The sequence below is a fragment of the Seriola dumerili genome, unplaced genomic scaffold (genome assembly GCF_002260705.1).
Source record: "Seriola dumerili isolate Sdu_G_001 unplaced genomic scaffold, Sdu_1.0 BDQW01000192.1, whole genome shotgun sequence".
In the NCBI taxonomy this organism is placed as follows: Eukaryota; Metazoa; Chordata; class Actinopteri; order Carangiformes; family Carangidae; genus Seriola; species Seriola dumerili.
In genome coordinates this window covers 759,621-784,356 of record NW_019174447.1, presented here as the reverse complement: position 1 = coordinate 784,356, position 24,736 = coordinate 759,621, and the positions used below count along the sequence as shown (strand labels likewise).

At 42.7% G+C, this 24,736-nt stretch overlaps 2 protein-coding genes across 5 annotated transcripts in view; one reads left to right on the top strand and one right to left on the bottom strand.

Annotated features, from left to right (window-relative positions):
• The window catches only part of ap2a1 (adaptor related protein complex 2 alpha 1 subunit), a 26,520-nt gene extending 16,263 nt beyond the window's left edge, over window positions 1-10,257 (bottom strand). For 2 of the 3 annotated variants that reach the window (XM_022753687.1, XM_022753688.1), the window contains exons 1-4: window positions 9,431-10,257; window positions 3,441-3,652; window positions 728-921; window positions 502-631 (exon numbers count right to left, since the gene is read on the bottom strand). In XM_022753687.1, coding sequence (XP_022609408.1) covers window positions 502-631; window positions 728-921; window positions 3,441-3,652; window positions 9,431-9,497 — 603 coding nt within the window. In that variant the 5' untranslated portion in view covers window positions 9,498-10,257. Of the gene's footprint in view, window positions 1-88; window positions 191-501; window positions 632-727; window positions 922-3,440; window positions 3,653-9,430 lie in introns of all 3 variants that reach the window. The other variant, XM_022753686.1, reaches the window with a different exon arrangement.
• A 1,489-nt stretch (window positions 10,258-11,746) lies between these two features.
• Window positions 11,747-18,274, top strand: prmt1 (protein arginine methyltransferase 1). Of its 2 annotated transcripts, none has more exons than XM_022753692.1 (10): window positions 11,747-11,818; window positions 13,651-13,737; window positions 13,849-14,004; window positions 14,140-14,203; window positions 14,311-14,453; window positions 15,246-15,333; window positions 15,540-15,655; window positions 15,740-15,890; window positions 17,262-17,383; window positions 17,471-18,274. In XM_022753692.1, the coding sequence occupies exons 1-10, from the start codon at window positions 11,792-11,794 to the stop codon at window positions 17,552-17,554; spliced, it is 1,038 nt and encodes a 345-aa protein (XP_022609413.1). In that variant the 5' UTR covers window positions 11,747-11,791; the 3' UTR covers window positions 17,555-18,274. The 2 variants fall into 2 exon arrangements, with proteins under 2 accessions (XP_022609413.1, XP_022609412.1); XM_022753691.1 differs by having other exon boundaries at window positions 11,755-11,818; window positions 13,642-13,737.
• Window positions 18,275-24,736: the final 6,462 nt, after the last annotated feature.

Here is a 24,736-nt window from a genome sequence, read left to right as displayed (position 1 = left end):
GGTCACACACACAACACCTACACACACACACACACACACACACACACACACACACACACACACACACACACACACACACACACGCACACATGCTGAGTCGGGAAACGGCCAGGGAAACACAGGTTTTGAACTCATCTGGATTCTTCTGGCTCAGACAGGTGATGAGAGAGATGGCTGCTGTCACCACACCCTAAAACCGCAAGAGGAGAGAACACACACAATATTATTTTACAGATTTAACCATTTCATCTCTTTATAATAAATTCATTTAACATTCACACACATAACATGAACAAAGCTGCATAATGGTACAGGACCAATTCTGGACATGTGACATGTTGGTGCTCGAGACATTTAAATCGAATTTCATTCAACTTCTGATTAGTATCATGTTATCAACATCATCTGTACATTATAAGACTGCTGTTTCCACACACTCTGTGGATCAATGGGTCACTCCCTCACAGCGTGTGGGGTGGGGGTGGGGGGGGTCTCTCTCACCATGTGTTGGTCGTTGAGCAGGTGCACCACGCGTGATGTCCACTCCCCCATCAGCACCAGGTCAGGAGAAGTCTTGTAGAGGCGCAGCAGACACAGAGCAGCTGACTGTTTCACACTGTCCATCGTATCACTGCGGTGCATCAGTCACATGACCGGAGGTTAAATCACAGTTAACTATTTGGCTCCATCACTCACAGCAACACATTAGAACAGAGGTCACACTCACCCAGCAACCAGGATCCGAGGGATCTCACTTGCAAAGGCCTCGGCCATCTCACGGCTCCCTACGTTAGCGATGCAGTGAAGAGCCAGGCACATGAAGGTGGGGTTACGGCTGGACAGGTCGTTCTTGATGGCGTTGTTGATCAGACGGATTAGCTCACTGTTGCTGTTGACCAGCACTGAGATGAACAGGTAACCCTAGAGTAACAGAGGAGACCAGTTTTCAGTGGGTGACCCATGATAACATAGCTCATGAAAACACCTGAACAGTCATAGTCCAGAGTATAAGGTCAAACTTATTAACTCTGATCCAACAGTCCTGTAAACACATCCTCCCTTCATGAAGCTCCAAATGTTCAGCTCCGAGTGAAGCTATGCTAGCTATGGCTGTTGGACTGTGCTTACACTGACAGGTTCACTCTAACTCATTAATAGAACAGGCTAACCACACCTGGAACACTACAGCCTAAGTATGAGGCTAATCCCACATTAACCAGCAGGTGGCACCGTCACAGAACAGCTTTGTCAAGTATTGAGTGTGTTGGTGAAAATGAAAAGTAGAAGACTTTTAATACTCAAAGTGTCACGGTCAACATGCTTCACATCTGTGGTAAATAATCAAAAATAATTCAAACATCATGACAGGAGGAGGTAGGAGTTGTGCCAGTGACAGCCTGCCTCATTCACTGACTGCATGGCTTAATATGAAAGAGGTGAAGACCATCATTGACTCCAATGTTTTTACTGGGTCAATTATTAATAACCACTACATTACATTTGGTTAACAGTCTCAGATGGTGTCCACACTCGGAGGCACGGACTCTGGAGGAACTGGTTTCAGGGCTACTTCTGCTGGTACAGCAGTCAGCTCTCAAACCACTTGGATCCTGACTCAACATTATTCTGCAAACTCAACATTTCCTGTTCCTGAGAAAACAGTCCATCAGACGGAGTCAGGAAACAGCCACAGGGCCGAGGTAGTTCTGCTTTAGCATCTACAGCAGTTAACTGTGTCCATCTTTTACATTTCAAAAGAAGAACACTGTCATGTCAGCATCATATTAAACTTCAAATGCAGCCCAATAAAAAGCATCATGTTTGTAGTTTGACTATCTGTTCATGACTCATAGGACATTCTTTTAAATCACTTTAAAATCACTCATACGAGCCACTGAGGAAAAAATCTATTTGTACTAGTTCTCACATGAAGCCTGCTGCACTTTCACTAAATTTCAAATTTACCTTAAAGCTTATTACCTACACCTAGGAGGTTGTGGTTTAACCCCGTCTGTTTTTTTTTCAGCAGGATTACAGAAAAACTACTGAACCAGACTTGGTGGAGGGATGGGTCATGGACCAGGGAAGAATCCTTTAAATGTTGGTGCTTATCTGGTTAAAGATGTGGATCCAGGAAGTTTCATTACTTTCCTCAACACTAGGATAGAACATTTTTCTACATTTCCATCAGTTTCTCAGGGAACATTGGGCCTCATTCACCAACATCTTCTTAAGTATTTTCTTAAATTCTTTCTTAAGTTGTTCTTAAGAAAACTCTACATCAGATTCATGGACGTGTTCTTAAACCACAGAATTGTGCACACCTGTGTTCCTAGATTCATGAATCCTAATCTCCTCGAAAATTGAAAGCGTGTGCCAGTTGGCCCTAATTAGCATAGGTAACGCCCAGAAATGAGACTGAAGGGTCATGTGCAGACACAGGTAGAAGTCACAAAGAGATTAGGGATGGGTAAAATTACTCGGGTATTCGTTGTTGACGTCATTATTCAAGTAGCGTTTCACTACTTGCACGTGTTGCTTTTGGCTACAATAGTTCAACTCGGTTGGCGTTACGTGCACCATGGCAGTCGTGACCAGGAAAAGTGATGTCTGGAAATACATTGATAAAAAAAGACAACAATAACGTGCAGTGCAAGATATGTGGTGTTAAACTTATTATCATGTTCTCTGACAGCCAATCAGTTGGCTTGGTCGGAGAGGTCCGTGTCCGACTGGAAACACAAGCTTAACATTGATCTGATTGATTATTGATTGTGATGATTATTTGGCCATGGCAGAGGTCTACAATCTGGTAGTGGTCTATCTGTGCTGCCATTTACAGACTCAAAACTCACAGTAAGTGAACCTGACCATGAACCAATAGTTTAGACCTGAAACCCAGTCTGGGTCAGGTAGGGTACAAGATCACTGTATGTATTAGAACAACACTGTCTAGTAGCTGATATCTAGCATGATACTTTGTAACTGAGGCCAGTGTGCGGCTGATGACACACAGGTCATTGATTTCTAGTTGTGTCAACACTGAGTCAGAAACCTTAGTTCTGATGTGGATCAACAGAGGGTCTGATATACTGGTCTGTCTAAAGTCCTGGATCAGATTCTTCAGCCCCCCAGACATGAACTCCAATATTCTTTAACACCTCATCTACTTGATAAAGTAATCCCTTCAAGCATCTCTGGTTAGTGACTGGTCAGGTGTCTGAGGTTTGTTGCTTCATTTTTTTCTTTAATTTTTTTTTATACACATTCGAGATTAACTGTAGTCACATCTTGTTATAATAACAATTTATTGACAAAGAGGAGAAACACATCATTCACAAAATCAAATGTGTTGGAGTGAACTGGAACTGGAAAACTCAGGCACAGCTACAAACTCCATCAAAGCTTTAAACACACAGCACAGCCAGTGGAAGACTTACGATCTGTTTCTCTGTGTACTTGTTGGAGCTCAGCAGGTTGACTGCCTCCATGTGTCCAAAGTCAATGTCATGGCCGAGCAGGAAGATGAAGAGCAGCTTGCAAACATACTTCTTCTTGCTGTAGCCGTCCAGAGCCTTGTCCCCTTTAAACTTGGAGCGGATGTTAGCAAGCTCTTTGTTGATCCGTTTGATCTCAGCTTCCTTGCTCTTACCTGACGAGGGAAAGGAAGCAGTTCAGTGTCAGCATTTAAAACATGAACAGGCTGGACCTGGCTGTAAACAGTGTTCAGGTTTTTAAGGTCGCCATCTCTTTGATCATCTTCTAGATGTTGTGGGACAATATACGGTGCATTTGTCTGACTGATTTTATTGTAGCTCCACAGCTGTGCTACAAAACCCCCAGATCTTCTCACAGCTTCATCCAGTGTGTGTTAGTAAATTAGTTAAGTCAACCAGTGTGAGTGTCTGAGTTCTGACACCCAGGTTGGATAAAGACAAGGATTCAGTAACTCCAGGGCCAACAAATCTGCTACATCTTTTCCCTGGCCCCACCACTTCTGACCAGTAACGAGCAGTTGACAGTGAAAACAAGTTTCCACTGCCAGCACAGTGATTCAATAAAGGAAGCATGGTGCATTTATTTCTTAACTCAGGGGCACAGCAGCTCCTTAGTGTGATGTATGGGTTAGGGTTAGCACCTTATTGTCCTGTCGGATTAAAGCATCTCAACTGCATCAATATTTAAACTGCAAACACTCATTTGTGTTTCTATACCCAGCAACATACATGTCTCAGATGCTCTTTACAGCAACAAGCACCAACACATATCTGAAATCTGTGTCTGCATCTGTAATTTGGATTTGTATCTGTTTCTGAGATTTCTATCTCTATCTGTACCTTTAATCTGTACCTGTAATCTCTATCTGTACTGCAATCTCTACCTATAATCTGTATCTGTAATCTCCCTCATTATCAGTATTAGTAATCTCTCTCTGTATATGTATTTTATTTACAGTACTTCAACCATATTAAAGACACCATACAGTCTCAGTGTGGGGTTTTTCGCTCTCAAAGCTAATGTGTAATTAAAGGTTTGAGTATAAGACGTCAGTGATCATTAGTTTAATTGATGAGAGTGAGGAGAGAAGAACTCCACTACCACCAGATAGGCGGCCATTTTAATCAGGCTCACAACAGACAGTCCACTTCTGTCAGTCAGACAGCAGGTGAAGGCTTAGCGCACTCACAGTAGAAAGGCGAAGACTACGTCTTATGAGCTTCCATCTGAAGAGGCTAGCTCACTAGAAGATGTACAACTGTCAGGGATTGATGCTACACCTGTGCAGGTGTGTATTTTGTTTTGACATAGGACATAGTACCACAGACCTGAGTTCCACTGTTTTGTTTTTTTAGACATCCCTATAAGAGTATTACGACAGAGGAAATACAACCTCAAATACAGAACATAGAGCAGGTAACAGCAGTGTTTCCGCTAGTTAACACCTCTGCATGGCGACATGCCACGCAAAAATCTTTGCCGCTGTGGCAAACAAACAAACATATAAATAAATAAATAAATAAATAAATAAAAAATCTAACAAAAACGCCTTGGGCCTCCCCCGTGCACGTACTACGGAATTCAGACGCATCTCTCTCCTCGTGCTCTTAAAAGGCTGGGTTAGCTTTCCTTTCGGTAGCTAGCATACTATACTTTGTTAGCTACACCCTTTATGGCTGACTAAAGTAACTTGACTACCTGCACACACTTACTGCGCTAACACACTAGTAGGCTACTTCTCTTACACCCCAGGAGAGACTCACCTCCCACAACAAACCCGCTACTTAAACTGAGTCATATTCCACAGGTGCAGTTAGGCTGTTACGTTGTTGAGTGAAGCACTGAAGACAGACTGCTTAAGACTTATTATAGCAACCGCTAGAAAAAAAAACGTAGTTGTAACTGTCACTGAAAAATAACTACCCTATATTTAAGCAATATGACACAAGTTACAGTGAAGTTGGTAGAGGATGTAACCACAGCTGTGATTCAGCCATAGGCGCGACTTGAGGATATTTGTGCACATTCATTTTTACCATCACCTGTCACATTATTTTGATAATCAGATTTTTCTTTAAATCTTACAATATGGAACTGTGACAGTCTCACGTTAAGCTATAGCTAATGTCGAAATAGAGAATCTACCCCTACCTTCAGATGCTTATTATGCTTTTATCCATGTTGAAAGTGAATGACAGACACTGTCAGTCACATCAGGTGTTAGGCCTGGTTCTACAATATTACTCCGTCATGGCAGCAACAGTTAATTTTTGTCAACAAAATAAAGACGCAAGAAAGTTTGTTTTTTCCTGCAATGCTTTAGTTCAAACGATTGTGAGCTTTTATTATGAAGAGTTCTGAGGGGATGTTGTTTAAAAAAACAAAAACATGTAGGCTACAAATTAACAATGGTCTGATGTCTTTTTTTCTCCTCCCAAGGCAATAACACCCGTGCGCCGCCCACCAACAACCCCTGTCATGCCCCACGCTAAACCTCTTGATCCACAGGAAACACTGAGTATGTGTCACACAACCACAGCAAACCTGGCTGAAAGAAAATTGTTAAAAAACTAAACTGAGGGTTGTCTGTATGAACCCTGACTGTTCAGCCCCCACTCCCAGATCAGCCCCTCTTCCTTACTCCAGCATCACCAGTGAGTCCACACCAAGGGGCAACCTCCGAGGCTGGAAATGAGGCCAATACTGCAGTAACAAAACCTACAGTTCCTCTTATGACCACTAGAGTCTGGCTCCAACAGTGACAGTTTGAGTGACAGGAGTCTATGCTTTCCACAAACAGGCATGCACCAAAGTCTCAGCTCCACACATGCCCCACCTCTTTGTCCATTTTTGGATTAGCTGGGAGTTAGGGGCGGAGTCAGGCTCTGCCAAAATGGCAACAGTGGAAGAGCTCACTCTGAGCTTCGAAACTGCTCTTCAGAAACGTATGGGTGATGTCACAGAGGCTACGTCCATCTTTATTTACAGTCTACACCAGCACACCAGCAGAAACACGGACGACAGAGAATGGGATGAATGACAGTGAATCTATGTTCCTACTTTAAACCTCACTGTTGCTTCAATGTCAAGACTGTCATTTATTTTATTATTTATTATTAGTGGAGCACCCTGGTGGGTGAATAGTTACAGCAAACAACCACAAAGTCCATGGTTCAAGTCCAGCTGGGACCTTTGTTGTATTTTCACATCCCTCTCTCTCTTTCTTTCCTTGTTTCCTGTTTGCTCAATGTGTTGGGGGGGGGGGGGGGGGGGGGGTGGCTGAGTGAATCAATGCTGCACACAGCTCTACAATGAAATATTATAATTAATCTGTGGCGGTCAGTGTCGATATTGTGCTGCGCCATTACTCATGAATCAATGTATGGGAGACAGTGAGAAGGTGTGTTCACAGCTGACCTGGTGGATCACTCACTCACTGCTGGTGTTAGACCTGTCCTTCATCAGTCAACCCTGTCAAACATTTCTCAGACTGATGATACTAGTTGGTCCAGTAAAACTAACTCCACACTGGTCAAGACAAACGCAATCCAAGACGACTAGTGGAAAGACACTTACCTGCAGGTGGTTCTACACAGATTTGAATTTCAAGACAAATACACTGACCTGACAGTTTGTTTTGTGAACCAATGTGAACCAATGAAAACCCATGAAATAAGTGTAATGGCCGACCCTGTGGAACAATTACAGACACTGCCCACTGGGCAGTAGTATCCCACTGAGATATGTCTCATTCTTGCATACTGTTTCTAGTACATCCACTTTACTTCTAAGTTTTAGTGCTTCAGCTTTGTATATTTTATTAATTATTATTGCTGCTGCTGCAATGTCATGAAGCTACATGACTCAGTGGAGGGCTTTTAATTTGAAACTACATATACAGGAAGTGGCTAAAGATGCTGACACCCAGCCAAGGAGAGAGGGAGAGAGAAAGGTAAATTTAATGAACTAACATGAAGCTAGATTTTATTAAATTTTGATATTCACTCTGAGTTGAAGCTTTAAACCCTGAAAATGCAGTTTTATCTGTCAGTGTGTGTTTTCTGGTAACATCTGAGGGGACAACAATATTTAACAAGAAAAAAAAAAAACACACACACACAAACACTTTCATTGAAGGATATACCAGTTAAATTCAATGTTGTCACAACACTAAAGTGACCACTAAGGTACATTTAAAACTAGTTATATTGAGTTGGTCAGTTGTAAACAGATTAACTAATAACTACGATTTTATGACACCTGTCATATCTCAGCTGACTCCAAACATCATATCTACTGCTGCTCCTATGCTGTTGTAAATAATTACTAGGTGCATTGTTATCACTGTTGTCAGAAGTAATATGGCAGGTAGCTACAGTCAAAGCTGTGTATAGATAAACAAGCGGATGAATGGTTGGGTTCCCACAGCTGGATCCATTTTAGATCTGATTCCAGGTCAGAGAAAAACCTAAACTGGCCGACTCTGATGATCACTTATGATTTCTCCTCTCTATTTGGTGCAGGGTGGGTGAATATGACCAAACATAACCTGTAAGACTACAGGACAGTTATCAACACTCTTCCTCCAACATCAATGTCATCTGACAACTACTAATTACAACTTTTGCCACATTTGGTTGTAATTTTCCTGTTTTTTTAGTTCATACAATGTATTTCTTATGAAATAGAGACAAGGGCTTCTTTTATTTGTCTGATATTAGAGACAGAGTTTTGTTTCAAAATTTAAACTGGTACAGGTCCTCCTTCTACAGCAGTTCGCTCTGGCTAATGTAGTTGATATCAGTATCACATTATCAACATTTTTCCATAAAAAGAGAAATTCTTACATTTACACCTCCTCCTTGATTGAAAAATTCTGAATTAATGAATATGCAAATATTTTTCATCTCAGTGAAGGTCAAACATCCAAGAGAAGTGACACTGACAAAAACACATTTCTGAGTGGAGGGGGACTTTAAATACTGGTGCATAGATCCAACCTGCAAGTGCCCATAAGGCGATAATGTAGAAGCTGTTCAGTCACAACGAAACCTGTAGCATCACAGATTAGACCAAGAGGTGGCCATTACAGCCTATCACCTAATGCAAACCCAACTGTAACCATTTACCTACTTTAAACACATCACACATTACAACAGCCAATCACTCCAAACTAGATGGCAGTATTCTGCAAAGTCACTGCCATCACCCCATGATAATAACAAGAGAGAACTGGAATAAAGTCACATCACAGGAGAAAATATTATCATTAAATATAAAGTAGAGGTAATTAGAAAGAGACTTCTAATATTACAGAACACTTTCCTTGAATGAGTTAGAATTCATTAGTTCACTTCCAAATCTTACTTTATCCAGCTATTACTAATTTGATGATGCCATGTTCATTTAACATCGGTCAATGGATTGTGACAGGGGTCCGGTATGATATTTATTCGGGGGGGGTCTCCTGGTTTTATTCTGCTGACAGAGCGCCGCCTTCCTTCCAGTCGGACTTATTACTGTTAGCCCTGTCATAGCGGCAGTTTACAATGATATAACACTGTTTCTCGGCTGTGAAGTGAACCTCCAGTCCCCAGATTAGTTTCGACATCTGGATCACTAATGTCGTACAGATGTTTGTGATCTCAGTCTGACCTAAGCCACAGCCAGCCAGGATCCGTTTTCTGCATCTAACCATCAGACCCTCGGTTCTGCTGCAGCAAGTCTAGTCGTGGTACACGATGGTAACACACTGATTGTATTAATTGTGACATTATAGAGTAAATAGCAGTTGATAAAAAAATAGACCCCCCCCCCTCCTCCTCGCCCTCCCTCCTCATTTCACTACAGCATGTAAAACGGCACAGTGTCACCTGATACTACTGCCGTTAAATGGCACAAAGTAATTATAATGAAAGACAATGTCACTTACAGTTTCTAATGTCGGAAATGAAGACTGCTAATCCTCGCATTCCATCTCCTTTCGACACAGCCGGCATGTTTGCAGGTTTCTGTCCTCACTCCGGCCTTATCCGTAAAAACGACCTGGCGCTGGTCAGCCTTTCACACTGGACTCTAGCGGAAGATGGCCAACTTGACGTTTGGTACGAGTTAGCTACCTCGCAGGTCCAGTCGTTAGCTTCAACTTTATGGCTGGCGGTGACCTACCGGGCGGACTGTGTGCCTGTGGGTGGCTAGCTCAGATAGCATGTGCTAGATTAGCTGGATGACGGTGGATCAGCCAGCAGCAGGATAAGTTAACGTTATCCCTGTTAACTGGCTCGTTTCCGCTGCCTGTGGCAAGCTAACGTTATTTCATTCAATCCTTATCTGGCTAGGACACAAGCGACGCGCACGACAGCTACAGCACCAACCGACTGAAGTTAAAATCACCCGCTGTTTGGATGTCTCTCAGGTGAACGCAGTCAGGTGTGTTAATAAAAAATAACGGCCGAGAATTTAACGTTAACTTACTCCGAGTCACGCACCGTACAGCTAGCTCAACAGCTAGCTAGCTAGCTGGCTAGCAGTATCATTCAAATGCAGGAATACATCACGGGTTGACCGGAATCGCTCGGTCTCAGTCTCTCGGCAGAGAGTCTTAACGGCCGGGCAGCGGTATTAAGTGCTAGCCCTGCTCTCGTTATCACGCACTAAACGCGGTAAATAAGATGTCCTGTATAATTGATGTCCGCTCTAATTCTCCAGCCTCCTCTCCGCGGCTCGCACTAGGCTCGTGACAGCACAACCAGCTGCGTGATCGCGCCATGCAGCCGTGAACGCGCACGCTCGTTCCCTCCGATCGAGCGCAGGGCGTTGCTGATTGGTCCGGCGGGCAGCGCTGCTGCCATGTTAGCGCCCCAGACTCACTGCGCCCTGAGCTGCCTGCTCACCCCGGTAGTCAAGACATCGGTGTCCTCACGACAAACTGCTGAGCAGCGGGAAGACAAGCCTAGAAGAGATGAACAGTACTTACAACAAGACAGCGAGTGAGGGCACAAGCTCCGCCAGCTTTGGCTCTGACCTGCGTTTGTTGGTCATTTCCTGTTGACCAGCAGCATCCTTACCAGTATCAGACTGCTCTCCCCAGTACAACCTGGATAACACAACACACTCCTAGTACAAACCTAATCACATACAACACACTTCTAGTACAGCCTGGATCACACACAACACACTCTTAGTTCAATCACACAACACACTGCTAATACAACCTGGATCACACACAACACACTCCCAGTACAACCTGGATCTCACAACATGCTCCTGCTTTACATTCACCCGTTCACACTATTATGACAGTGCAGAGGATACCAGTTCTGGGATTCGGGTTCAACAGTTCTGCTCAAGGACACTTTGACTTTAGTGACTATGGTAGGATTCAAACCACCAGCTGACACACTGATGTCCCGGTAGAACCATTTTAACTTTATTTGTCTTTTTCTGGACTATTTGTTGCTTCGTATTTAAATGTAGTGTGTGATAGTATCTGTGCAGTCATAAACATTTGTACAATTAAAGTGAAGTATAACTTTGTGTTGTTTTTTTTTTATAAAGACTATATTATTTGTGCATTTCAGATCCTGCAGTGCTTACCATAGGCTAGAAAGAGTCTGTGCATGATATGACAGCATGACTAAATGAATCCATGAAACAGTCAAAGGGCAGAATAGGGATGTCAGTTATTCCGTGGTTACCTGAATGCAGCAGTAGCAGCAGTTCACCAGTCCTTCGGATGTGCGGTGCCATTACGCTTCGGGTCACTGTTTCTTTTTCGTGGTTCAAGCATAGACTCTATATAAAAATGGTTCAAGCTGAATATTTATATTAATATATATATTTAATGACCAAAATTTCAATAATTCAGGTAAAATAGCAGCATATATACCTGAACTTAAGTACAAAAGGAGAGCATAATGTGAATGTCTATTTAAAAAAAAAAGCACAGGAGGATATATATATATATATATATATATATAGTATATATATATATATATAGACATATATTAACATATCCAGTCAGATATGACAGAGAAAAAAAAACTACTAACATTTTTTTTTTTTTACAAGAGATTATTACTCTTTTTGTTGTTTAATAAATCGAGTGACTTGAGTACAGATTTCAATTCTAGGAGAAAACGAAGCCGAATATTCCGACTCTGTGAAAAAAGGAACGCGTCAGTAGAATGTAGGCGCGTCCAGAGCCCTGGCCCAATCAGAAATAAAAGCTGCTTGTCGTGGGCGGGACCAAGGAAGACTCCTGGAAGCTCACGCAGCCAGGCAGAAGATCGAAATGGCGGCGCCAGCAGAGAGGATGGAGGTAAGATGTTACTGTAGGAAATATTGTAGATTCCTCTACTCTGACTTTGTCTCGGGTATCACGGTCTCATTGTTCCTGGAGACACGTTGTTATGTGTCCTTCAGTCTCAGCGTCTGTGTCTCCGTCATTACATACGCAGCAGGTACTGAGGGATGCATCCATTTTAACTTGGCTAACGTGACTCGGTGAAGCATCTGCCGTTGCCGCTCATTCATTTAGCAGACAGAGCCGGGATCTGATCCAAATACTTGAACCAGTATTTATTAGGCAGCCTGAGCAGATGGGTAACATCGAGAGCTGAAGTGAGTGGTGTGAGCAGAAGAAACGTCGTTGGCCGGCAGCGTCTGACGAATCTGCGGGACCGCATGGGGACAAACGTGTTAGCTCCAGAGCTAGTTAGCCGGCCGCTCTCCAGGCGTGGAAGCTGCCTCATTCTCCCGCTGGTTTTACTGCGGTCAGCGGTTAGTTTGCTGCGGGCATATACTACACCTGGGCCACGGTGGTTTCCCTCTCTGACCTGGTTTATTAACAGCATCCCTATGAATTTCTTACTTGGTACCGGTGTGGTTCCTCGTTGGCCGACTAACGCGAATTAGTCTCGCAACATGTTGACCCATCCAGCCGGTTAACAGCTGCCTGTTAGTCGGCTTTGCTGGGACCACAGGTAAGCCAGGTAACACCACACCATTATCTAACTGTGGGGCTTTAGATGAGTCGCTGGTGGACATAATGCGGGTTTAGACTTGGTCTGTGGCGGTCCTCAAGGAAGGCCAGGACCACTAACATGTGCTCCCATCCTTTGTGCTCATCCGACTCTCTGTAGACTGGAACCTGAAGCGGTCTCAGACCCGGCTCATGAACAGTTATTGAACTGAACTGTACAGAACTGACCTTGTTCAACTCACTCCAGACCTTAGACTATTTTTACTCTTAAACAGCGCCTGGTGTCATGGAGTTAAATTTTTTTTTTAGGTAACACACTGTTTCTGTTTTTAGTAAATTTGTAAAAGCAATTACTTGTCTACTTAATTTTATTAAAGCAGATTTATTTCTTAATTTAGTGATTTAGGAGAATTGGTTCATATTAGGGCCACGCTGTTAACGCCACTACAAAAAGTCACAGCATCCATGAGTTGTGGTGTTAGAAACCATGCTTACATTACCACACACTGTTAATGTATTTCTACAACTGTCCAGAGTAAACCCTGTCTGTGATAATACACAGATTTGAAATGATTGATATGAATCATGTTTGAAAACTTGTGTGAGGGTCATTGTTTCCTCAGATCTTCACAGTGAAGGTGGTGAATGAAAAGTTAACTAGAGCCCTTAAGTCACAACAGCCACATTTATGCAGAAAGCAGCAGGTTGAAGTATGTGAGAATGTTCCCCTGTGTGAAAGACATGAGAGGTTCAGTTTTTGGTTGCATCCACAGGTCTCACTGTCGACATGTCTTTAATTTCAAAATGGCTCCAGTCTGTGGAATCTCCTCAGCATGATACCTTTGTTCTTTTCAGTGCTTTCACAGAACTGCCTGTGGTACCATGAGAGGCCTTTATCCCACAGAGAGGTTGTTGTCCACAGCTGGACGTCTGTCAACACATTGTTGATATAGTCTGATCCAGAATGTGTGGTTAGCTACTGTGTGTTAGTTAAGAACGGCTCAGATCAGGACCCTGTGTGAGCCACGGTGATGGTTTCAGCAGCTGTTGTTTCAGTTCTTTACACCACGTCTGACTTAGCTGAGATTTCTAATAAGACCTCTAAACCAGAACACAAGTGCTAAACCCAGGGCCACTAACTGTGTATGTCTTTTGTTGAGGTTTCTCAGGGGGAGAGCTCAGCCAAGCCTGCAGCTGAGGATATGACGTCAAAGGACTACTACTTTGACTCATACGCCCACTTCGGCATCCACGAGGTAATTTTGTTCTGAGCTACAGAAACTGCAGTGCTTTCACATTCAAACACCAAAAAGTGTAGAGTTTTGTCTCCTAACCCTCATTGTTCTTCTTCTTTACTACTGCTGTAGGAGATGCTGAAAGACGAGGTTCGCACTCTGACATACCGCAACTCCATGTTCCACAACAAGCACCTGTTTAAGGACAAGGTGGTGCTGGACGTGGGCAGTGGGACGGGTATCCTCTGCATGTTCGCAGCCAAAGCCGGGGCCAAGAAGGTTATAGGGGTATGTGTTAAATCAGAATCTGTTAGTGTTTTTTTTTTTTTTTTTAGATTGACTTTAGTGTTTGACCGGTGGTAACAGCCTTATTACATCAGCAGCGTCAGTGTGACTTCACTGTCGTTTGATTTGTCTGAACAGATCGAGTGCAGCAGCATCTCAGACTACGCTGTGAAGATCGTCAAGGCCAACAAGCTGGATGACGGTGAGTGAATGATCCAGTCCACTAGTGACACATGGAGGGTCTGTGGGTCAGGTGGGGGTCTGTGGGTGGATGTTGTTGTGCCTCCTGACCTGCTCTTGTGTTTCCAGTGGTGACCATTATCAAGGGGAAGGTGGAGGAGGTGGAGCTGCCTGTGGAAGGAGTAGACATCATCATATCAGAGTGGATGGGTTACTGCCTCTTCTATGAGTCCATGCTCAACACAGTCATTTATGCCAGGGATAAATGGCTGGTATGTGTGTATATATATATATATATATACGTTCCCATTTCAGAGTTTTCCTCTAATGATCTCTTCAGTGTTCCATAGTACATAAGCACACAAATATCCTGGTTAATTTGACTCCACTATTTGGCTTGTTTCACCTTTTGTTACTGTAACACGTGGCTGAAATACTTCAGTGCACTGATGTGGAGAAGCAGCCAATCAGTGGAGTGACTCGAAGTTTGATCCTGCAGGCTGAAGTGATTTTAAACAGCTGAGCTTCAGTTTGACTTTAGGGAAATTTGAGGCTGACTGTTCCTTAGGGCCTCACTTTTGGAGTCCATGTATTAAAGGGATAGTTGAGGTTATTTGACGTGGGGTAGCGTGAGGTCCTTTATTGGTTTAGAGAAGCAGCAGCAGCATGGGGGCAGAAACTGAGTGATGAGCTGCTGTGGACCGGGTCAGCAGAAAGAACTGTTTTAGCCACTTTAAATAAAAATTAAAAATAAAAAAAAAAAACCAACAGGAAAAAGCTAATATCACTCAGCTTCTGTGTTGCTGCTTCTTAAAACTGAGAGCTCATCTGAATCTACTGCAGGTAATACAGTGCCTACACATAAGTACCTCACAGAACCCAACGTCAAATAACCTGAAGTATCACTTAAATAACTAATATTTAATCCATTATCTAGACTAAGTATTTAATAGGAAACCATCATGAAGTGGTCAGTGCTCACATGATACAGTGCATCACAAACTGTTTGTAACTGACTTTACTGTTGAAGTTCTGCTGAGTCTTTCCCTCTCACCCTCTGACAGAAACCAGATGGACTCATCTTCCCAGACAGGGCGACGCTCTATGTCACTGCCATCGAGGACAGGCAGTACAAGGACTACAAAATCCACTGTGAGTAGTCTAAGAGCAGTCCCCTAGAAGCTAGAGGTGGTTTGTGTTACTGGAGTGTGATGAGCACAGGGGAGGGTTTCTGTTCCTAGCATGTTCAGAGGGGTGAATAGATAGTAACTGTAAGAAGCGGAAAAATGAAGAGCACTGACTGGAACCCACATGTGATGATTCCAGTGAACTGAACTGTGTGTTTGTGTCTGTGCCAGGGTGGGAGAACGTGTATGGGTTTGACATGTCGTGCATCAAGGAGGTGGCAATAAAGGAGCCCCTGGTTGATGTGGTGGACCCGAAGCAGCTGGTCAGCAGCGCCTGTCTCATCAAGGTGGGAGGACGGATGACTGGTTCATTACTGTTGTGTGTCTGTCCTCTGCTGCAGAGGTGTTGACCCTGGTTGCTTCTGTTTTAGGAGGTGGATATCTACACAGTGAAGGCGGAGGACCTGACCTTCACCTCCCCGTTCTGCCTGCAGGTGAAGAGGAACGACTACATCCACGCTCTGGTCACCTACTTCAACATCGAGTTCACCCGCTGTCACAAGAGGACCGGCTTCTCCACCAGTCAGTATCTCTCTCTCTCACTCTCACACACACACACACACACACTTGTAGTGAGGCTGAAGAAAATCAGTGGACCTGAGTATTATGTTTTGTGATAATGTATGAATTCTCTGCATTACTGCATCTGTTCTTGATGAATAGTTTACATAGAAAGATCAGTGATCCATTCTGTGTTGTTAAATCTCATGACCACTGGATGGCAGTGTTGTAATCCATCTCCCATCATTTGACTCTTCCGCTGCAATATAAACTGAGACAGGAAGTGCACTGCAAACGTTAGCACTAGTAAATCTACTTGACCAGCAACATTATTTGTGACGGTGAGCTCCTGGTTACAGAGCTGGAGTCTGGGCTCATTCTTGTTTCACAGTGAAGAAAAATATGGAGATCGACAAGAGCCATGACGTTTGTAAAATGTGTCAAAATCACACACTCAATTAATCTGAGAGCAGACTCAGCACCACACTGTTTTGCAGGACAGCTAACAGGGGAAGCTAACGTTAAACAAGTGAATCCCTCTCTGCTCAGTCTGGAACAAGTTCACACACTGAAGTCACCACTGACCCTGACTAATGACTTCAGAATAACTCGGTCAACACAGGCTCTACCTGGTAGATTAAGACCTGCTCAGGTAGATGGAATCAGTTTCATCTTGGTTGAATCTGAAATTAGAAACGTATTACACTTTTTTCAAACTGACTCCTATCTGACCACACACCTGCAGTGACTCATTGGTCTCCATAGTAGTCACTACAGGCTTATCTATGTGAGGCGTTTAGGGGACATCAGTAAATTGTAGCTACAGACAATAACCTGGTTACACTGTCGCCCTCTAAACTGCATGAGTCTTATCAGTCACACACTGCACCTCCATCACAGGTAAATACTCAGGCTGTAGAAACACTGACTGATCTGATCCTCAGTGTGGTAGAGAAATATGAATACAGTGAAGCCTTGGTACACCATGGAATCCTTCAACAACTTTTAAACCAACATTAATTTGCTCAGACTGCAGAGTTGTGATGTTGGATGTTACAGACTGTGATAAATAAACTCTGCTCTGATTGGATAAAAGAAGTCGACTGTCTTTTACTTAGACTTTATGCAGATGCTGGTGTGCTCTTCATGCTATGATGATTTTCCTAAAATTTTGATTTAATCAGTCGCAGTATATATAAGCCTAACTCCTGTATCTTCTCAGGATCGTATCTACACACAGTCCTACTACAAACAGTGAAGGTTAATTGTGACTTCGACTTGTGACTACGATGGGGTTTGGCTTTGAACCTTAACTTGGTTCAAATGATCAGATCCAGATTTTGAGCTGTGGGTCAGCGACAGACTGTTCATGCAGACTTTTGTCTCTCTCAGGCCCAGAGTCTCCCTACACCCACTGGAAGCAGACTGTGTTCTACCTGGATGATTACCTGACTGTGAAGACTGGAGAGGAGATCTTCGGCACCATCAGCATGAAGCCAAACGTCAAGAACAATGTAAGTTAAGAGGTTTTTAAAGACTGTGTGTGTGTGTGTGTCTGTACTGCTGCATCTCTCCTGACTCAACGCTGTGTTGGTTTGCAGAGGGACCTGGACTTCACCGTAGACATCGACTTCAAGGGTCAGCTGTGTGAGATGTCGAAGACGTCAGAGTACAGGATGCGTTAGTGTCTCCTCCTTGTTAGTGTGTCTGTAGTAGAGGACAGGTGACGTGTGACTGGGAGTCTGTTCTATAGTTTGACGCTCCCCTGCAGCAACATTTTAAAGACTGTCGTTTTTTTTGTTTCCTTTCATGTTCTTGTATCAACAGTAACAGTATTTAAAAGTTTTCACATTCTTGGGGTCAAAGTGTGTTGCCGTGGTGATTTCATTGTGCAGTAGTCACTCAACAAAATGTATGTTTGACATGTGCCTGGTGTTTGTGTCCAACATCTTCCTGGGTTTTTCTTCTGTCCTTCTGCATGTGTGAGATCCATCCAGATATGAGCTCACGGCCCCCACTCACATGTCTGTGTGTGTGTGGTGTTACTGTCCATTCACTTTGGCCCTTAGTGTGGTCCCTACGGGGCCCAGCCACCAGTCTGCCTCCTCCTCGTGTTAATACAAACTGTATGTAAGTGACAGAAGCTGTCGCCAGACACCTTCAGCCCTGTTCAGACCAAAAATAGCCATGTATTAAAGTGATGATACAGAGGGTCTGTGTCGGTGTGAATGTGGTGCTCCAGGATCCAGAGTACAGACCAGGAAGTTAGTCCTGATATAGAGTTAGTACACACAGCCTTGTCTGACCCCAGTAGTGTGTTTACTAACATTTAATCAGCACAGTATTGCTGAAGAACAAGACTGTGTTAACTGGCTCTAACCCAAACTAATAAGAAAAAAAAAAAACAGCAGTCAGGCCCAGAACATAAAGACTAGGTCTTCATCATTGATCCTAACTCGCATCTGTATGTTTGTTAGTTTGTTTCTGCAGCCTATCAGGGTCTGAGACTGGGACTGAGGGGAGCTGCAGGAGCTCAAAGCCACCCAGCTTCATTTAACCAGTCTGTGCAGCACAAACCTCCTGTCTGTTCACACAGCTTCAACATTAAATCCAACACACAGTTCATCTGGATGTTTACCAGATGTGAGCAGCTCCTCCATTTCCTGTGTGCAGTGCATTGTGGGAGAACAGTGTGTTAACAGCGCAGTTTAGAGTATTGTCCTGGCTGCTGTGAGTAAACTTAATGTTGTACTAACAACCTGCTTACATCCAGGATGTAGGACGCATTTAGGACACAGCATTCAGTAGGACCTGAACCAGAACCTGAAGGGGGGGGGGGGCTGCTGCAGACCTGCACCTCTTTGTTGTTGGGCCATCATCATCATGTGTAACAGCTAGATTGCAGCATCTGTACTGCACCAGCTACCTTCCTCATTTGGCTTAGATCAGACCACACACCTGAGCATGAAAACTAATTTACTGCTGGACCTGAACAGAGAGAGGGCCTGGTGGGTCCAGATCCTGAGGCCTGGTTCCAGCTGGCTTCACAGCTCTGTCAGGTGTCCTGGAGCCTGTGTGTGTCTGTGGCTGCTGAGTGTGAACCATGGTCACCATGTTGACACTCTGCAGATAGCTCTGACTCAACACTTTGATTTTCTCTTTTTGTATTTTATTTTTTTGTCTGCTGCTTTTTTTTTTGTTTTTTGTTTTTTTTTTAAATAAAACTAATAAACTGTAACTGTAACTTTCCTTTCATCTGCTACAGAGTGTGACCTGTGTGGTTCTCACTGTACACTCGTTATAGACACTACATTCAACACCACACGGAGTTTAACATATGAACCAAGAGTCGACAGAACCCCTCACCTCGAGGGTTTAAATCCACAGTGGGTCTGTGACACTGATGTGAACACAATAAATTAATTGGCTGAAGCAGTAAAAGATTCAAGGGTTGAACAGTCAGTGTAACACAGTGTAATGACTACAGTTAGTGTGTGTGGAGGGGTGCTCAGGAGGAGAAGTTAATGATCAATAATCAAAAGAAGGAAAACATTTCAGATTAAATATATATACACATAAGAGCTACTCAAGGATTACTTACTAGTTTTTTTTGGGGGGGGGGTTTCTTCATCTGTTTGATCAATGGATTGACTGATGTAGACACAGGCCTGTTGAACAGCTGTGAGATGTTTCAGTGGAGTCACTGATGATGGTTTGAAGCTGCCTGACCACAGGAAGTCATCATGTCACTCTGCTGACACTTCCACCAGTAGGTGGCAGCAGCAGTGGGTTTTTATGTGTTTATCAGTGACTGACGCCAAGTCACAGCTCCTGGTACCAAACGTGCAGAGAGGACGAGTAATCAAACCTGCAACCCGCTGTCACAGGTGTTAGTGTTAGCACGTGTTGATGGCACCATATAGTATTAAAAGAACGAATGATGATGACAACGATGAAAAAATATGAGTCATTTGTAGAAAAACTCATCAGTATCCATATTCAATACTCATACCGTGAATATTCAGATAAAGAGAAAATTGTTTTACTTAACAAAGTATTTTTTAATCTCATGTAATAACCTGGTTTCTTCCAGGTGTAGCTCAGACCACCTCATCCGCCCTCAACTCTCTGCTCCTGTGTGTGGCACAAGCAAATTAAGAAACCTTACCTTCAAAGTTTGTGAATTAGATTGTGCCAAGTATTTACAGATGAACGCTAATGTTAGTTACAGTTTAGCTAACTAATGTTAGCTAGCTGATAGTGTGCTCTCTCAGTTCCAGTGTTAGCTTGTTATTTCATTACCAATATAAAATGTCATATATGATCTAATATTAGTACTGGTGCTCAGTCATGAGGGGTGAGACAATGGAGGATTAGTTGGATTAATAGAGATACGTTTTGACATCATTATATAGTTTATTATTTCATTTGGTGTGGTAGTTTGTTAGTCTTTAATCTTTAACATTAGTTTTTATAATACACACCCTCTTTGTTTATACTCAGGAATTCAGGTTTTTTACCTGTTCGCTTTATTAAACAATATTAAAATTCATGTGTGCCCAACACCTCAGTTCACGGAAGCACATGCCTGCTCTGTACTGGGTTTCCTTTCACCCTGGAGAAATAGTTGACCCCCCTGATTGTCATTGTATTAATCACACTTCGACCAGAACTGTTTACCTCTGAGCTGCTATGATCAGCACCATCTCCTGACTGAAAGGTGTATTACCTCAATATAATGAAAGTGTGGAAAAAAGTTAGTACAGTTCATGATTACTAACATGAAAACAACAGGTGGGTGTTTGTTTCAATAAAACGGAACATGTACCTTTGTCCTTACCTACAACACTAACACCAGACTGAGATGAATAATAACCGCAGTACAAACTGAAGACATGTGGACACTTGAATTATAAGAAGAGACAGACTATGATTACCCGATGATCCTGGATCCAGCAGTCTAATGGACCCTGAATCTGAAAACATCACTACAAACTGACTGAGGATCAGGAGCTTGTATAAAGGTGTGTATGTACTATATGTGCTACTATAGACTGTAAGTTATTTTTTTATCTCTGCTGACTTAAACTCTTTATTAGTACAAACCCATCTTTTAATCTTCTACACTCAGGTTTCATGATTTTCAGGTCTTATATCTTCATTATTCATTTTATTCTCACCTTTGATTTTCCACCATGTTCATGAAAACTCAGGTTTGTAATTGATTGGACTGAAAACAGAGGTGGCTCGTTACTGCTATTTCTCAGACGGGAGTCACAGTCACATGACCTGCAACTGCATCCATGGTTACTGCAGTTAGAAAAAGCCGGAAGCAGGTTTCCTGAGCTGTCCAGCTTCTGTTTCCTGTGCTGTCTCCTTAATCTCCCATTGTGGCCTCCACAGTCTCTCTCACACACGCACACCCGCATGCGCACACACGCGCACACACGCACACCCGCATGCGCACACACGCGCACACACGCGCACACACACACACACACACACATACACAGGCAGTTGTAAACATCAGTACAGCAGAGTTACCTCCCAGAGAGTGTCTTCTAAGGATTCATGAAAATCCCAGATCACATCTGTAACCTCTGCTTGGGGGGCCAGACATCAGAACTGATGTTGAGCCACTCTGTAAGACCGGACCACATATGCTTGCATTTTGTAATGACACCTGAGCAGGATCAGTTTGCTGAATGAAGACTGTGAAATGTGTTTGAATGCTCTGACAAACTGTTAAATATATCACACATTTATATTACAAGAAAGTAAAGCTTGTTTCATTCCCACCTCAAAACAACAACATTCCTGTGTGTGTGTGTGTGTGTGTGTGTGTGTGTGTGTGTGTGTGTGTGTGTGTGTTTCCTTGACCCAGGTATTCACTGGTGGAAACCTGTGAGACCCAAGGGTTGCACAGGAGGAAGACTGTGTTTTATTTGTGACTTCCTTGTGTTGAGGAAATGAGTGAAGTATCCCCAGGAGAGGACTGTTCGGCTCCAAGCCCAGATTTTAATCTTCTCCATGAAGCACATTCAGCTCTCAGGCTGCAGTGAACTCCTGTATCTGTGTTTTCTAAAAAACACTATTAGAAGAAAGTGTTGCAGTTAGAATCATTTACATTGTGAGGATCATCTTCATGTGAAAGGAAAAGGCTGAGCTCTGCCTGTCATCAGGACAATGAGTACTTTTCTATACGGTACATGACAACATATTATTCAGCCTATAAAAACTTTTATTACTTACACAGTCGGACCGGTTTCAAAGCAGAGCGGGAGACCGGTTGCATTTACATTGACTCATTCAGTCAGACACTTTTATCCAAAGTAACTTACAAGTGAGGGACATCACTAAAGCTTCAATTTTAAGAAACAGAGTGAGAGACTGGTTTAACACTTACAGTTAGAGTTTGATTTAGATTTAGATTTAAAATTTACTTTTTAAATGAAATATTTAGATTTAACATTTAGTATAGGCACAAGTCCTCAAAAGGGCTTTAGTTTTTCAGATACCCTTACTTAAAGTAGCCTACAACAAAACACAACCATGTTTTGTCATAAGGTATGTCCCCTTTCATAAGATATGTCCCCTTCATGAAATGGATTGTCATATAACAGAAATATTTTTTACCGCAAAATACATCAAAAAGTGATGAAATTGATGAATATATTGACTCAGATCAGACTCAAGTGCAGAATAAAACCACTCTGGAGAGGGATGAGATGCACTAACAGTGCAATGATATCTGTCCTACACCTCCAAGCAATATGAATATCAAAATATATATTTATTATAAAGCCAGAGCTAAGAGGTTTTTCAATAACACAAAAACACTTTCAGGGTTTATATTTCTCATTAATTGATGAATGGTTACATTTTAAGCAGTGTAGCAGTGCATGTCACCTCCATAACAGGAAAGTCAGTGGGAGAGGGAGAAAGAGATATAAGCCCTGGGTCTTACTGCCTATGAGTGTGACAGCTGGCTCGCTAAACTGCTCAAAACTGCCCTCATTGCTCAGGTTGCGAACTATCAACTGGATTTGTTACTTTCAATCTTATCTAAGTGTATGGACAGGGCAGTTTTCAAGCAGGTCTCAGAATTCCTCTTATGGAATTACCTCCTTGATCCAGATCAGGCTTTAAGAGCGACCACTGCACTGAAACAGCCCTGTTGTCTGCAACAGAAACCCTAAGGGCAGCTAGAGCTGCAGCTCAGTCCTCAACCCACTGTCCGTACTCTTCAACATGGGCAGCTCTAGAAAAGCCCTTTCCTGGTTTGAATCCTGTCTCACAGGCTGCTCCATATGTCATTCACGGCAAAGACAAACATCCTTATCCCATCCCCTCCCAATGGATTGCCCCAAGAATCGGTACTAGGAACCCTCCTCTTTACAATATACACCACCTCTGTTGGTCCAACTATCCACTGACATGACTTCATCAGGGGGGTCAACTATTTCTCCAGGGTGAAAGGGGCCCCAGTACAGCACAGGCACATGCCTCAGTGAATTGAGGTGTTGGGCACACATATATTTTAATAATGTTTAATTGCCCAATAGTGTTTGTTAAAATTAGATAATATATGACATTTTATATTGCTAATGAAATGACAAACTAATATTGGAAATGAAAGGGTTAGCTTTATATAGCTAAACTATAACTTAAGGCTAAAGTTAGAAACTGGCTAACATTAGTTAGCTAAGCTTGAACTTAAGTCTAGAGTTAGAAACTAGCTAACATTAGTTAACTAAACTGTAACTTAAGGCTAAAGTTAGAAACTGGCTAACATTAGCTAGCTAAACAGTAACTTAAAGTTAAAGTAAGAAACTAGCTAACATTGGCGTTCATCTGTAGATACTTGACACAATTTAATTCAGAAACTCTGAAGGTAAGAAAGTAAAATGTATTAAACAAGCTAGATATTTAGCTATGGCTACTTACATTTACCTACAGTGTCTGTGCAACACACAGAGATGCAGCCTACTGATGGAATAAAGGAGCTATTTGTAAGTTTTGCTATTGCTACATAGCTAACATTAGCATTAGCAGCTGTTTACTTACCAGTTTACAGGACACGTTGCATTTTCAGCATCAAACTTCATTCCTTTACACACCAACAGCTGTCTTCAGAGGTGGAAAGAAACACCAGTTTTAATTCTTGTCTCTATCACGTCTTTTCTTCTACTGAAGTTAGCACGCTAACCAACTACCCCCTGGCCCATCTAGTCACTAGCGACTCACTGTAGCCTCCAACCTGCCCTGGAGAAGTAGCTGCTCAGAGGACGTAGCCTATAACTCCTGCATTATAAAGACTTTGATGGCTGAAGCTCTTGTCAAGCGACAATCACCACCACCTGCTACCAGCAAGAAACCACATTTGATGGTTGAGAAAACTTGATACTAGCTCCTTTAACCTGTTAAAAAAAAAATGTCAGCAGCTATGCCCATTCTCGCGGCTTCCATATTATTTGAACTGCAACATCTGATCTTTTTGACTGTGAACATTGTACTGATATGATCAGTATCAACATATTTGTGACTTTCAAAACAGCATTAACAGCATATTATGTTAATGGTGACGTGATAAGTGCTAAGTAAAGAGACAAATTTGTTTAATGTTCTCCTAAAAATTTGTTTCCAAAAAACTAAACTACAAGAAAAACGACAACGTTTGCTAGGCAACTTACATGAACAAGAAGTTCACAGATACACAAAAGTTAATGTAGTAAGAACTTGGCTCCCTCCTGCAGCATGATTGGTGCCATATGTGGCTACATGGAGCTGTGGAGCACGCGCCGCTGTGTGCAGTGGGCGGAGCTTCAGGACGCACAACTGATTTGGAGCTCTGTAACCAGTCTTCG

Bases quoted from the DNA above. Each gene is read 5' to 3' on its own strand.
- prmt1 (XM_022753691.1), top strand. From the start codon at position 11,792: ATGGCGGCGCCAGCAGAGAGGATGGAG. The intron at 11,819-13,641 runs GTAAGATGTTAC...TCTTTTGTTGAG, and splicing joins CGCCAGCAGAGAGGATGGAG to GTTTCTCAGGGGGAGAGCTC. The intron at 14,005-14,139 runs GTATGTGTTAAA...TTGTCTGAACAG, and splicing joins GGGCCAAGAAGGTTATAGGG to ATCGAGTGCAGCAGCATCTC.